Genomic DNA, 14,366 nt, shown 5'->3' on the forward strand with positions numbered 1-14,366 from the left:
TCCTCTATTTACTCCCTACTCTTTCGGCGTCGCGAAATGCTAGTAAGACGTATCGATCCGCGCTATTCTAATAGCGAAAAGGGAGTCCCTCTCCTAAACCTCGCCTGCTTCTTATATCGTCTCCGCTAGTCCTCTATTTACTACCTACGCTTTCGTCGTTGCGAAATGCTAGTAAGACGCATCGATCCGCGCTATCCTAACGGCGAAAAGGGAGTCCCTCTCCTAAACCTCGCCCGCTCTTCGCGTCGTCTCCGCTAATCCTCTATTTACTCTCTACTAATACTATATATACTTCTATAGCGAAGAAAGGCGAGGTCGGATAGGAGCGGCTTTCTAATATGTAACCGGAGCTAAGCGAGCGGGGACGCTTATAGCCGCTACGTAAATAGAGACCTCTAGCTAATTAGGTAGTCCTAAAGGTTATACCCTCGCTAGTTATTTAAAGCTAGCCCTAGTTAGCGAGATGCCGAACTATATTCGCTCGAATATATTAGCCGACTATACCTTTAAGGGTATAGTAAAATTAGTGCAAGGCGATCTACGATCTACTAGATCGTCCGGATAGGGGGTTTAATTCCCTTATTAGCTATAACTTTTTTTTTAATCTATATAATTATCTATATTCTATAACCCTCTAGCTAATTAGATCGGTTCTAGATAGTAAGAGTTATTCGCTCGTAGTCTTTATAGAGATACGGGGTAGCGACTAGCGAGGGTATAACTTTTAGCATTAGAGGTTCGAATCCTCTATTAGCTATCCTTTTACGCTCGCGTAAGGCGGCCGGCTATAGCCGCGAATTCTAGAGTTCCTATACGTGATTTTCCCTATATCTAGGAGCTACCGCGCTAAGCGGGAGCGCCCGCGTGTTTTAGGGATACTAGAACTTTATATATATAAAAAAAACCCTCTAGCCTTCTAAGGTGCGTGCTTTCTTATCTATACTAAGACGAGATAGAGACTAAAACTAAACGTATCGGTCTATCTAGGGCCTCTAACTTGTCCGGTACCGCCGTCTATTTAGAGAGCGTATTATCTTTACGTATAGCAAGAACGAGATATAGCTTTAAATGCACCCTACGCGCCGCTACGCTATCGAAGACGTCGCGTAAGGGTAAATTACGGCCTAGAGACGATAATAAGTATAGAAAGTTTATAGACTAAAGGAGATAGATTACTCTACCTACGATACCGTACTTAGGCTCCTCCGCCTTCTTTCTAAGTTACGATAGCGTCTGTCTCTAAGGCGCGAGCACCGTGCTTATAGTAGTCCTAAGGAAACGTACTACTCTCCTATTCCTATATATATCTCTAGACGATAAAACTCTCTATTCCTACGCCCTATATCGAGGATTACTATCGCGTCGTCTATATCGATTTAAGTATAACCGAAATTAGCAGCATTCTATACTAACTATAGCCTTCTTTTTATATCGAAGTCCCTTCCCGCCTCTACGTCGAAGAAGTCGTAGTATTTAATATAGCTATCGTTTCGCGGGAAGTCGAAGGGTTAGTTATATTATAGCAAAGCATCGATAGCGCTAGAAAGATAGATTTCCTCTAATAACCGTAGGTCGTACCTAACTAGGACCCTCTATACGAAGGTACTATCCGTTCGGCTCGTTATAGTAGGATATGCGTATAAAGGAACGACGACGAAGCGATCTATACTAAACGACTATATAGTAGTAAGCTTTATCTACGCGAATTCGATCTAGAACCGGTTAGTAAAAGCGCTATATTCTTAGGGTACGCGACGGATATACCTAGCGATAATACCGAGGAAATAGCGAGTTAGACTTTTAGAGGTATAGTCTTAGCTCGAACTCGTCGAGTTCGTCGAGCCTATTAGTATTTATATATAGATTAACGTAGACGATAGACCCTTCTATTTGCTCTTCCCGTTACGCCTAAGTAGTAACAACGTTAAGGTTACCGTCTAGGTACTTGTCCTACGACTACTTAGGTATAGAGATCTATAGGAGTTAGCTTTCTACTACTATATACTAGACGATATACGAGAACATATACTATGCATTCTTCGTCCTAAGACTCCGTCCGCTAGTAGATCTTATTTATAACTAGAGATACTAATCTCGATATATACCTAGACAGCCGGTAATCTATAACGCTATAGTATAGAGATTTAGAAGAGAAGCCGTTATTCTTATCTATATTACGGTTCTCGTATACGCGGCGTAATACCTCCTTAGTAACTAGCTTATATATGTCTTATAGCGCTTCTTAATATACCGGGGCCCGGCCTATAGCGAGCAGTTAGCGAAGTCGTATAGAAGCGCGGGGGTGCTTAATCTCGGCTATAGCGCGATTTAATTCCTAATAATAAAAGGCTCGCTACGGTATACTATATAGAACGTCTATCTCTATAGCTCGATATTAGCAAAGGTAGCGTATAGCGACTAATACGCTAGAGACTTACTATTAGGGAGGGCTATAGTAGCTAAGACTATATAGGAGGGGCGCCTTTATCGAGGTCGCTACTAGTAATATCGATAACTAGAAGGAGGTAAATATAGCTACGTAGAAGTAGTCGCTATATTAGTTATTATAGTAGTAATATTTAGACGACGCGTAACGCTGCAATATTACTATTTATATACGTAACCGTCGCTATGCGCTAAGCCTATACTAGCTAATAGATATAAAGCGACAATATAAAGCGACGATATAAAGCGACCCGCGATAATAATAACGGCCTCTTGCGACGCGACGACGAATACTCGACCTTACGCTTACTACTCTAGCTTAGATCCTACTACTATAACGTCGGCATCGTCGCTAGGGAGGTATTAATACGAACGAAGTCGTTAAGGACTTAAGTTAAGGCAAAGGAGCGCGTCGTCTGCCTCTAGCGATATAATCCGGTAAAATATGTCTTCTAGAGCTATAAATTTATATCGTATCGAGGGATATAAAAAGATGTCCGTTAAGTAGATAGCACGCTAAAAATTATAATAAATATACTAAGATTATCGTAGATTTCCTTTTGCAACCTCCCTAAATACTATATTCTCCCTTACGCTCTATACTACGATTGCCCGCGCCTTAGTTTATTATAACGCTCGACTTGCTACGATACTCCTCTAGCAGGGCGAGACCGAATAATAATAAGGAAGGCTTTCGCCGGACGGGAGCGCTATATATAGTTAAGAGACAACTCCGCGTTACTACCTAGTCGAAGCCTATACTATTACGAAGGAGCCGGAAATAGTCTAAGAAGTAGGTTATCTTAGCGTACTTATCGCTAAATAGGGCCGGGAGCTATACCGTCTGTTCCTAATCGCGAGTAGTACTCTCCGAGAGTAAGGCGACGCTAATACTATAGCTAGATATCGTATCGAATTAATACTAGATCTCGAGGACCTTTATAGCCGCCTTATTAGCGACGTTGTTATAGAAAAGGCTAGTAGCGATATAAAACACCTTAAGAGGCTTCGCGATAGTCGATCCTTCTACTAGCTACGATTCGAATATCTACCTAAGGTCTAGCTTCTAAGGGACGATACTAAACGAAAGAAACAAGCCGAACCGCCGTAGATCGAGAATCCTCTATAGCGGGCTAAGTAGTAGCGAGTCTTACTATATCTTCGTAAAGAAAACTACCGACTCTTACGGTAATTTCTACTAAGTACCGTAAACCTCCTTATACTAGAATTATTAGCCGCTATATCGGAGTACGACCGCTACTATACTACTTACTATAGCTTTCTATACCTCGGACCTTTTAAGACTATAATCTTAAGCGTACGTCTTTATAAGTATTACGGTAGGCCTCGAGAGACTACGATAGGTAGTTAGTAGCGGGTCCTCGTTAGATCTATACTAGTACGACGCGAATAAGTACCTAGCGGCTAGGGGAGTTAGATCGAGGTTAGTTCTAGTAGAGTCTATAATAGTCGATCGCGATATTAGGTTATTATAGTAGCAATTAATAACTACGCGCCTACTAAAGTCGTTATATCTCCGGACGTAGGCGCGTTATACGCGGCTACTATAATCGTATATACGACGCGCGCCTTCCTTAGGACTCGCGAGCGAAGGATACCGTAATTTCGTATAGCTTCTTAAAGACTATAGAGGTCGATAGAGCTATAATAGCGACTAAGAGGGTCGATAGTGTCGCATTTATAAGACCCCGATAGCGGAGCTCGCGATAGTAGGGCCTCGGTACCGGTCGTACGTACTAAATTACGCTTCCCGTAAGGCTACTAGCGCGATCGAGTATACCGCTTCGAGTAAATACCGCCGAATAAGGTATATACGACGAAGACGCCCTTTTCGAGACTACTATCGAAGTTATAGCTCGTCGCGGTATATACTACGACGTCTACGCCTTTCCGAATCGCTAAGGTATTAACGTTCCTCGCGTCTACTAATTAGAGGCCGCGGTTAGCCCGTTTTAAGCCGCACTAAGCCTAAAGGGGCCCCAACTTTTGTTAAGTTGTTATATTATTAATATTATTAAAGATTGGTTTCAAGTCTCTAGCGTGTCCGGAGATTTTAAGCTCCTTTGATTGCTCGTAAATAAGAAGGGTATCTCTGTTCTTGGTTCCTGTTCGACGCCAACCTAATGCATACTGAACCTTGGTTTTACATCCACCTTCTAACGATAGGTATCGATGTATACATCTCATCATATTGCCTGCCTACCCAGCCTAGAGCCTCGCCACCTCTTGCGATAACTCCAAAAGAGCCAGCCATCCAAAGACCAGTTGCCGCTGCGGCGATGCCATTTATAATATACCACCTCCTCTTCTTGCTTAGCTCCCTCTTCGTACCTATCTGCGTGCTCTGATCTGGCGTCCATCCAAGCCACTTCGCCCAGCCCCAAGCGACGTGCCAACAGCCCACTGTAAGCAATGCGGTAAATCCAGCGAAAGATAGTGCAGGGTGTCGGGCAAATGCATGACTGACATAGTCGAGATTGACATTACTACTTCCACCAGGATATGACTTCGGTATCGCGCGGTTTATGACCATGTGTCCAAATACCAATGGGATGAATGCATATCCTAGCTTACTGGTTCCCGAAGCTTTTGGCCAGAACTTCGTGAAGAAGCTTGCTTTATTCTCTCTGCTGTGCGCCTCGCCATATCTCTTCGCATTCTGGTTACGTCGCAGCACTCGAATTGCAACGCCTGAGAGGATGTGGCCCCATAATGGGAGAGCTACCATGATGGGCTCAAGAGCTCCTTGATAATAAGGTCTGGTAAGGAGGAGATATGGTTCGCTGGCTGGAACGCTCTGGGTGATGAGAGGTATTATGGAGGTGTTCGTGATGTGCATCGTCGCGAAGGCGGAGAAGACGTATGTGGAGTATGTATTATGGAGGTGTTCGTGATGTGCATCGTCGCGAAGGCGGAGAAGACGTATGTGGAGTATTTCTGTACTCTTGCTAGGTACCATATTGCAGAATGCTGTGAAAGCCCGACGCCTGTTGTCGATCTTTGTGGTGCTGCTGCTGGTTTCTCGTTGGCATCGTTGGCCAGGTCCTCGGTCGGGATCGGTTCGAGCTCGTGCAGCCCAGATTCTAGCCGATCGAGCTCACTCATGTCCTCCATCTTGACGATGAGGTTTGCAACACGATGCTCAGATCTTGGGGGATGTTGCTGCCTTTCACATGCAGCTCACCGTCCAACCGAAACGAAGCAGTTGTCAGCGACTCGGACTGCAGACAGGGATAACAAACTTTATTTCAGACCCCTGTCCGCATCACTCAAAGCTTCTCCCCGACGCGTCAAACTTCACCATCGCATCTCAGTCTTCGGAGGCACCGAGAGAACAGAATTGTTGAATTGCACGCACATACAAGACCAGAATGGCTCCACGGGGACAAGCTCTGCCTCAAGCAGCAACTGAGAGCGCACGAGAAGCTCGAAAATCCTTCTTCTGTAAGCCGTGGGAACGTGGTCATGTGGATGGCGTGTAAGATGCTGAGTACGCAGGTGAATTGTGTCAGAAGGGATATGCCCGAATGAACGAGTTCGAAGCACACGAGGGCTCATATGACCATCAACATCGGAAGCGTCTCATGGAGATGCGGAAACTGACCAAAGACCCATCAGCTGCGGCCAGAGCTCGTGCAGCAGAAGAACGACAGGATGCTGAGGGTGGTTTGAAGTCCATCTCGGTGCCTTTGGGAGGAAGCAGTAGCTCTTCAAGCCAGAGTGGCGTGAAGAAGAAGCCGGTGTTCAAGTCCACGCTGCAGCCGCAGAACGCAGCAATAGTGCCGTCGAAACCGCAGCTTGCCAAGCCCAGTCCTGAGGATCCGGCGCTGGCAATTTTCAATGGATGGCAAGATCGCGCCTACGATCCGGAATATCCGACCAAGTACGTCCCGCTCTGAGCAAGAAGCCATATGCAATCTTGGCAAGTACCTGTCACTTTGGCCGGGAAGGCCCTTTCGACGCGGGTCCATCCATTGTCAATGGCAAGAAGGGGACTGCTCATCGAGCGCCGTGCACCCTTCTATTCAATTGGCCATCTAGATCATCATCATTGCATCGCCAGCAGCCCTTTCTCATCGCCCATACACAACAACTTGCATCAATTCAGCATGGCAGACACTACAGAGAGCCCGAATGTAACGCCGGCAAGGGTCCGTATTCTACATCTGTTGGCGCGTACCGAGTGCTAAAGCATCCTGTCACCAGCCTCGTAGTTTACTTGACCTGCCTCCCGAGCTTCGGGAGCCCATCGGAAGGCTTGTCATAGACCAGCAGGTCAGTAAGAAGTTGTAGTCATGTCCACTGCGGGGGCGAACTGACGAATGGCTCTGTAGCAAGATCCATTTACGGCCGAACGCATATGCAACATTGCCCGCCATCCTCTCTTGCGATTGCTTTCGAAGTCGGGGATGTTTTTCCAGCTTCTTGTACAGGACTTCCAGCAGCCAAACATTACACGAACCTGCAGAATTCTGAGGAACGAACTGCTTCCATATTTCTACTCGCACCGCATCACGATCGCAATATGCCCTCTGTGGAGTCAAGCCATGTGCGATGGACTGGGGCGCTGGCTTCGAGCAATAGGACCACACAACCGACGGATGATACAGTGTGCATTCCTATACAAAAAGAGGGAGCTGAAGCCGGTCGATCTGAAAACCCTTCTCAGACTTCACGATGGTCTTTCGATGACCGATTTTAGGCTCGACAAAAAATCCTTGGCAGGGCCAATGGAGTACAAATTCGGGAAGTGGCAAGCACACAAGTGCAAAGCTTGCAGTGCCTACAAATATACACGTAAAATCACCTTTGACCGTGAAAGTGGAGAGAGCATACTGCGGGACACTCACTAGGAAAGGCTGAGCGGTCGAAACTTTCGCTAACCAGAAAATCTTTGGATGTAGTGGCGATCATGGTTGAAGTAGCAGTTGTATAAGAGCTTCGTTTCCGCAGGAGAACAAGAACAAGTTGTCCGCTTGGGTTGCCGCCGTTGCGTGATGCCGCCGCCATCGTTGGTCAAGGATTTTGATTGCAACTCATCACCCCCACTGACTAGCATCGCCCAGGCACTGAACCACTGCAAGACCTTTCACCATGTCCATGACTGCTGCTACGAATCGGCCGACGTCTGTCGGCATGATGCACGACATGCCTGCCTGGTGATACGGTCGGTTGCAGTGTTCGAGTGGCAACGATATGTACTACACTTCGCGGAGCTAAACATCCATGTGGCGAGGGCTTGGCGCTCAGTACGTGCAATCAACAAAACAGAAGTGAGACATGCTGCCACTAAGCATCTATACATGAGCAGGGTGGCGATGACTTGGGTCAAGAGGTGAGCCAGGAGACATGGAAAGCAGCTAACACCCTTGGTCGGCTTCTTCGCGGTACTACTAAAGTCCGGAGAATCACGCCGCTCTAGGATGTCTATCCCCTTAACCGCCAACCGCCTTCTGGGTGAAGTCCGATGAACTGTTGTATAAGATCCGAGTGACCTGGTTGGTCAGATCCGCTTTGCATAAGTACGCACTGACAGAATTTGTATGAGAAGTGGAGCAGAATCCCAGTTTAACCGACGAACGCTCCGAGGCGACGAGTTAACCAAGGGGATGATCACTGGATTGCTAGAGTGGCGAAACGGTCGCAACCATCATGCCGATGCTCATGCTCATACTTTGAAGAATCCTCCGCCGTGTCTGAATCAATCCGTCACAACTGGCCCTCCAAGTTCTCAAGCACGCTCTGCTCCAGAGACTTATATCCATCCTGACCATACCACTCTTTCAAAAGCTTGGCGCCAAGCTCATTTGGCACCTTGCTGAGATCTTGGCCCTCGTTTTCTGGAGGTGTGGCGACGCTCGTGATATCTGGACGGACTTTTTTGATGGTGTTGACGATCTGAGTCCAGTTGAAAGGGACATTAAAGGCGAAAATCCGCTCGTTCTTGACGGCCGGGTCCAGCGCTGCGGCAATGATGTGCAAGCGAGCATCGTCAATCACGTCGATCATGTATTCTGTGAAATATCGTCAGCATCAATCGTGATTTTCACGATAGGTGACTTACGTGGCCCAATTCCTGGAATTTCTCCCTTTGCTACAGATGGTATTGCACTACCCGTCGCTCCGGGCGATCCACCAGGCAGGATCTTGCCCATGTTGAAGTTAGGTAGAACAGCATTTGCAGTGAAGCCTACCTTTTCCTCCTTCACAAACTTCCAGAAAGCCCTCTCTCCTTCCGTCTTGGATGCTGAATAGACTGCAAAGGCTCGGGACTGCTCGTATGGTGGCGGGGCCCATGCCAGGTCGATCGCCTCCTGGTTCCAATCTTCAGCAGTCACCGAGAATTCCTGGTTGAGCTTCGGCAGCATGACAGCGGTAGAAGACGAAGTGAGCACGAATCGCTTGATAGAAGGCTCCTTGTGGGCCGACTTGAGGATCGAGAGGACACCATCCAGGGTTGGCTTGATGACTTGATTTGGGTCGGCGCTGAATGAGGTGTCGCTGGCCACATGTATCACGGCATCCACGCCTTTCACAGCCTCGTCAAAAGCGCCGTCATGCTGGAAGTCTTCTACGATCGCAGTCGAGTAGTCGGGATTGTTGTTGAAGACTTTCTTCGTCTTGTCGGCTTTCTCTTGCGAGCGAGCTGTGCCGCGGACTTTGTATCCGGCTTCAAGTGCCTCGTTGACGACGTGCGAGCCGATGTAACCGGATGCTCCGGTGACCAGGATGAGAGAGCCCTTTGGAAGAGCAAGCTCATCGCCTTTGGTCTCCTTGAGCTTGGACGCGAGTTTCTCGATGGTCTGCATGGTGGATGTGGAGGTGCTTTCGTGAAGTCCAAAATTTTCTGTCAAGTTAAAGTTCCCTCAATCTTCGGCGAACTTGAGCCACAGCAGGAAGTGAGGTTACCCAACCAGTCAACTGCAGATTTATAAGGGAGGACAATCAAGGACTTGTAATCTTTGCAGGCGCTATCTCATTGTGCATGTCCAGCGCAAGTGCAGCACTTACCGCCATGATCCGCTGAAGACAATTGGATGAATCAGCATACTAATGATGTAGTGCAAAATTCAAAATAGTGTTGATCTCGTTACTCGTGGCATGGTCTGCGAACAATTGAGCACAGCAGCTCTGCTCCATACGAGCCCAACAAAATTAGCTGCTAGGATGTTGGCCTCCGATAATAGCAGGTATGATCTTGTTCTGTGACGAGCTTGATCGTATAGAGTATATACGTCTCGACCCTGACGCCCTGAAGCACGCCAAACATGATCGTAAGCGTTGACCCTGCTTTGTATACAAGTATGGCAACGACATTCCTTCAAGATGGAGTCTTCCTCCCCTAAACGTCAGCCCTCAGAGGCTCTGAAATGCCTTTCAAAAGTCTTATATCCAAATTACTGCCTACTACAGTCTCCGATGCAGCGCGGAGTGACAAGATTTGATCAGATCTTGATTTCCGCCCACCGAAGTCGACTATCCTGTCCCTAATCGGTCAAGACATCTTGGGCCTCTCAATCACTTAAAGAGTCCGGTCTTAGCACTACGCGTAGGGCAAGAGTAATAGATCAAAGAACTGATGACTAACCATAACAGTTGCACACTCCAAAACCAAATGTCTGTAGTGATGTTCCACGAAAATCGAATTCAAGCTCTCCATTCGCATTTGCTTTCAGCCAGCGCTCGGGTCTGAACTCTGCGATGTCGTGTTGGACGTTCCACATCTTTGCGTCGCCTTTGAAGTCTTTGCTCGACTGGCTTCGCAGGTTCTCGTTGATCCGGAAGACATACTGAGCTTGGATGAAGGAAGTGTAGACGGTACATGCGAACCCGTGCATCGTCAGTTGAGATGAAGTCTCTCTGAAGAAGGCGACTCACAGTGGTGCCAGCGTTCAAGCGGCCAGGTCATTGGTGAGCATTGTGCGGTAGGAGAGGTATGAGAAGCCGCCGAAGAAATTTGAACCGTCAAATTCTCGTCCTCTGTGTCATGTCAGGCGCTTGATCTCTGCTGGTTGTGTAGGCTTGATGTAGTGATTGGAGAACTGAGTTGTCTGCTTCCCCTAGTCAAGAACGAAACTGTCCAGGTTCAGTACCGTAGAGCTGCCCATGAAAAGCTTCTCGTGGAATAGGCTTGGGGTACGTTGCGCGATAAGGAATGAAGGCTGAAGCCAGTGCTTTGGCGAGTTATCCGATATGCTTGTTCGAATCGCCGACATAATATTCCTCTGACGCGTTCGGGAACTTCGGGGATCATCACATCCTTGGAAGCGATCCCAGGAATGTCCCAGTCCGAGCCCGTGGCCTCATCTGACATTCGACGTCTGTCACGCATAAGCGTATGCCCGACTTCACGTCCACAAGCAATACGATCCTGCTACAGCCGAGATGTGACAAGCTGTCCTCATTTCTCCAGGAGTCCTCCGGCGGCATTGTTCTAATGTCAAACGAAACCGTTCGATGCCGTGCTCATGGTTGATGAGCCCACGATCGTCTTCCCCATGAAAAGAGATCTCCAAAAGACCCGTTTCCATATGAAAGGACTTGATTAAATGGCTGGTAGGTGTATTCCAGAAATCTCTCTTCAAAATCTGGTTGAGAGAGGAGCAACGCCACCCGAGGAAACTTTGTTGCCAGTGCCGATCGCTACAACAACCAGTTGGCCAAATGCAGAGCAGTGTAGAACATCTCGAATCCAAGCGTACATCCTGAATTGCATCGACTTTCATGGCCTCGAGATAGCCAAAGACGCTCTTCAAGTACTGGATGCAATTGTTCTCGCCCATTGTGGCCATTGCGGCGGCAATCATAGGCCATGCGCTGGCCTCCAGCTCCACTAAAGCACTTCATGGCGCAACGAACAACAATTCGATTAAGCTGATGATTGTTGGAGACTCGATTACGCATGGACATGAGGGCGACTTCACTTGGAGATATCGATTGTGGGAGTGGATGAAAAGCACCGATATCTCTTTCTCATTTGTTGGGCCATACACAGGTTCGACCGCCGAATATTCGTAGAGGCCTTTTGTCTTACCAAAAAATTCAGGAACGACAGCGCCCGAAGCTCCGCTCGCTCCGGAAGAAATTCACTCTAGCAAGCCCATACCGACCCAAAAGGATATCAATGATTATCCTCGAATTGAGTGGGGATATGCTGAAAATGCGTCAAAGAGCTTTGATGCGCATCATTTCGCTACCTCTGGCTACAAGGCTGAGCTTGCTCGGCATGCTGTCGCAGCACAAGTCAAGGCGAACGATCCTGACCTTTTGCTCATAATGCTTGGCTACAACGATCTTGTAAGAAGCACTACCAGAAGAAAGCGCAATTGACATTTGAGATACTGGCTGACCAGTGTGTTATCACTCCTAGGCGTGGGGATGCAAGCAATGGACTAAGGCGCCCTTCACCTGTACTGAATTCGCAAACGCTCATGGTAAGTGCCTAGGCTGGCCTCAACAACACGCGGACATTGACCGCTGGCTTCATTCAAAGATTTGCTCCCTACAATGAAAGCTTTGATCGACAATGCTAGAGCGGCGAAGCCAACTCTTCAATTTGCCATCGGCAACGTAAGCCCTGGGCCTGCGCTGACCGAGATTCCTCTTCGTGCTAATCAGACCTGCAGATCATAGAGAGAACGATCTTCAGACAAGACATACACGAAAACACCATGGTATACAATGAGCTGTTCAAGGACGCTATTCCGAGCTGGAGCACAGAACAGTCACCGGTCTTTCACGTGGACGTGGCTTCCAAGTATACCTGCGGACCTTATCGTCCTTGTCCCGCAGCTTTCGATGGACTCCATCCGAATGCACTCGGAGAATATGAGATTGCTAGTGCTTTTTCTGAGGCTCTGGCGCGTGAGATTGGCATCGGCAAGGAGCCACTTCGCATCCCCAAGACTGTCACCGACAGAGCTATGCCGCCTCCTGTAGTCCTACGAGCTTTTGGCAATGCAGCTGGTGCAACACTCACTTGGGACCGAATCTATGGAATTACTGAGTACGAGGTCGCTTCGCGCATCGAAGGGCAGGACTGGAACACTGGCATGTTAACGTCGAATCGCAGCGACACTCTTAGCTCAACAGCAGGCATCAAAGTGGACTTTTCGCTGCGCTCCTGCTACGGGCAATGCGGGAACTGGTCACACACCGTGAGCACGACGACAGGCCTGAGTTATGAGGGAGACGTTTCCAGCTCTGATGAACATATCGGGAGACCAACTTCGCAATGGCACGGCTTCACATCTACCGACTCGCTCCTAGGCGCATTCTATCTCTCTCTGCTGGGTGGGGTAATCTATTTCCTTTGGCGATATGTCACAAGACGCAACATCAAGGCGCTCGTGACAAGCTCCAAACCATGGATGACTCGGAGATAGGCAGACTTATCTCCAACGAATACAGCGGTTGAAAGCCTTGCTAGCCAGAAATGGGGAAATTCTGATAGCCTTCCGATGCGTGAAGGCGCCGTAATTCTGAATTGAGCGCATGCACATACATCCTAGTGATGTGGGTTTACAGCCCCTAACTTCTAAGAAATGGATATCGTGTACATTGTATATTAGTACTGGTGTACACCCGTGTATACACATCGGGCATGCCCGAATACCAGGATATCCGAGCAATATTAGGCACCTTGGCGGGTATTAGGTAGGTTATCAACGTATCCGACAACTCCGACTTGTGTAGATACAACGAGCCCGCCTAAAAGAGTCGTGTACATAGTGTATTACAGACCGTGTACACCATCCACAGGTTGGTGGACCACATCACTATTACATCCAGACTATGATTCCCCCGTCCGGTGCTATACATGCTCTAACTATCCCTACAGACTCCTCGCGGAGCTGAGATTGGTCACTTTGAGTGTTGGCTATATTTCTCGATAGCAAATTGGTCAAAACGGGCCGGCCAGGGGGGGAAATAGTCCGTACCGTATGGATTATTGAAGTGCCTGATGCCGAGAGCCAGGAAGAATACCTCAGGCTTCGGGATTTTTACGGCGCCGATTTGCCGTACAGCGTCTGATCACATCGGATTGAAAGTGACTAGGGTCGGACCGCTGAATAACCAGTTGCTATTCGCTATAATCTATGAGGAGCAAGGGTTTAGGGAATACCCACTTTCACTCCGATGTGATCAGACGCCGTACATATACATAGAAACCGGGGTCAATGGGCGTGGCATGTACTGTATGTATCAAGGTGCCCTTAAAAGGCAACGTGGCACTAATACAAAGAGGTATGTACTAGGTACAATGATTTGGATTAGTCGGCTTGTTCCGACATCATACAGCGTCTTCGCACATCGGAGTGAAGTCAGTATAACCCACATCTTGAAAAGCAAGGATTACAGCAAATAGTCACTTATCATTCAGCGGTCCGGCCCTAGTCACTTTCACTCCGATGTGCGAAGACGCTGTATGAGTATATGTATGGCACCGGAGTGACTCTGAATAGCGCACCCCCCCCCCCCCCCCCCCCCACATTCACTAACACACCGCTGTGACACTACGGCACGTGTTTCGAAAGGATCGTTAGATCGGGGAACAATAGTAGTGAGGTGACGATAGTTTGACACCGTCGAAGACACTCATCTGCTTTGTCGCTAATGCTTCCGCTTCACTTTTGCGCGAAAGATGGTTCAACGGAGCATATGAAATGGCTCACTTTTCTGAGTCGGTGGCTGAGACTGCAGTTCATCTGTGCATAAACACTCATGTGCCACTTCCCTTTGGTGCGAAAGATGATCCAACTGAGCATATGAAACGGCTCACTTTTGTGAGTCGGTGGCTGAGACTTCAGTTCATCTGTGCATATCAGCTTCAGAGTAGTCAGAGCGGAGCCTATATGGCTTTCAGCATTCTCGAAATAGATGAATGGTAGCAAGAATAC

The 14,366-nt window shown here is 48.0% G+C and overlaps 5 protein-coding genes across 5 annotated transcripts; 3 read left to right on the forward strand and 2 right to left on the reverse strand.

Annotated features, from left to right (window-relative positions):
* Positions 1-4,511: 4,511 nt before the first annotated feature.
* MYCFIDRAFT_209902 (uncharacterized protein) lies at positions 4,512-5,626 on the reverse strand. The gene is made up of 2 exons (XM_007923498.1): positions 5,402-5,626; positions 4,512-5,339 (listed from the first exon to the last, which is right to left on the reverse strand). The coding sequence occupies exons 1-2, from the start codon at positions 5,578-5,580 to the stop codon at positions 4,610-4,612; spliced, it is 909 nt and encodes a 302-aa protein (XP_007921689.1). The 5' UTR covers positions 5,581-5,626; the 3' UTR covers positions 4,512-4,609.
* Positions 5,627-5,837: 211 nt separating this feature from the next.
* On the forward strand, positions 5,838-6,260 carry MYCFIDRAFT_23354 (uncharacterized protein; the record flags this gene model as incomplete). Its single annotated transcript, XM_007921483.1, has 2 exons — positions 5,838-5,910; positions 5,965-6,260. Coding segments are annotated over 2 exons (369 nt in total), but the record flags the coding sequence as incomplete, so codon positions are not given.
* Positions 6,261-7,814: 1,554 nt separating this feature from the next.
* MYCFIDRAFT_87579 (uncharacterized protein) lies at positions 7,815-9,437 on the reverse strand. Its single transcript, XM_007922782.1, has 2 exons — positions 8,531-9,437; positions 7,815-8,480 (listed from the first exon to the last, which is right to left on the reverse strand). Exons 1-2 carry the CDS (start codon positions 9,273-9,275, stop codon positions 8,176-8,178), a joined length of 1,050 nt encoding a protein of 349 aa, XP_007920973.1. The 5' UTR covers positions 9,276-9,437; the 3' UTR covers positions 7,815-8,175.
* A 221-nt stretch (positions 9,438-9,658) lies between these two features.
* MYCFIDRAFT_170376 (uncharacterized protein) lies at positions 9,659-9,992 on the forward strand (the record flags this gene model as incomplete). The annotated part of the gene is made up of 3 exons (XM_007923499.1): positions 9,659-9,740; positions 9,770-9,937; positions 9,967-9,992. 3 exons carry the CDS (start codon positions 9,659-9,661, stop codon positions 9,990-9,992), a joined length of 276 nt encoding a protein of 91 aa, XP_007921690.1.
* Positions 9,993-11,328: 1,336 nt separating this feature from the next.
* MYCFIDRAFT_110024 (uncharacterized protein) lies at positions 11,329-12,536 on the forward strand (the record flags this gene model as incomplete). Its single annotated transcript, XM_007923500.1, has 5 exons — positions 11,329-11,461; positions 11,531-11,763; positions 11,852-11,876; positions 11,960-12,036; positions 12,093-12,536. Coding segments are annotated over 5 exons (912 nt in total), but the record flags the coding sequence as incomplete, so codon positions are not given.
* Between the last annotated feature and the right edge of the window lie 1,830 nt (positions 12,537-14,366).

Source organism: Pseudocercospora fijiensis, assembly GCF_000340215.1.
Source record: "Pseudocercospora fijiensis CIRAD86 unplaced genomic scaffold MYCFIscaffold_1, whole genome shotgun sequence".
Lineage (NCBI taxonomy): Eukaryota > Fungi > Ascomycota > Dothideomycetes > Mycosphaerellales > Mycosphaerellaceae > Pseudocercospora > Pseudocercospora fijiensis.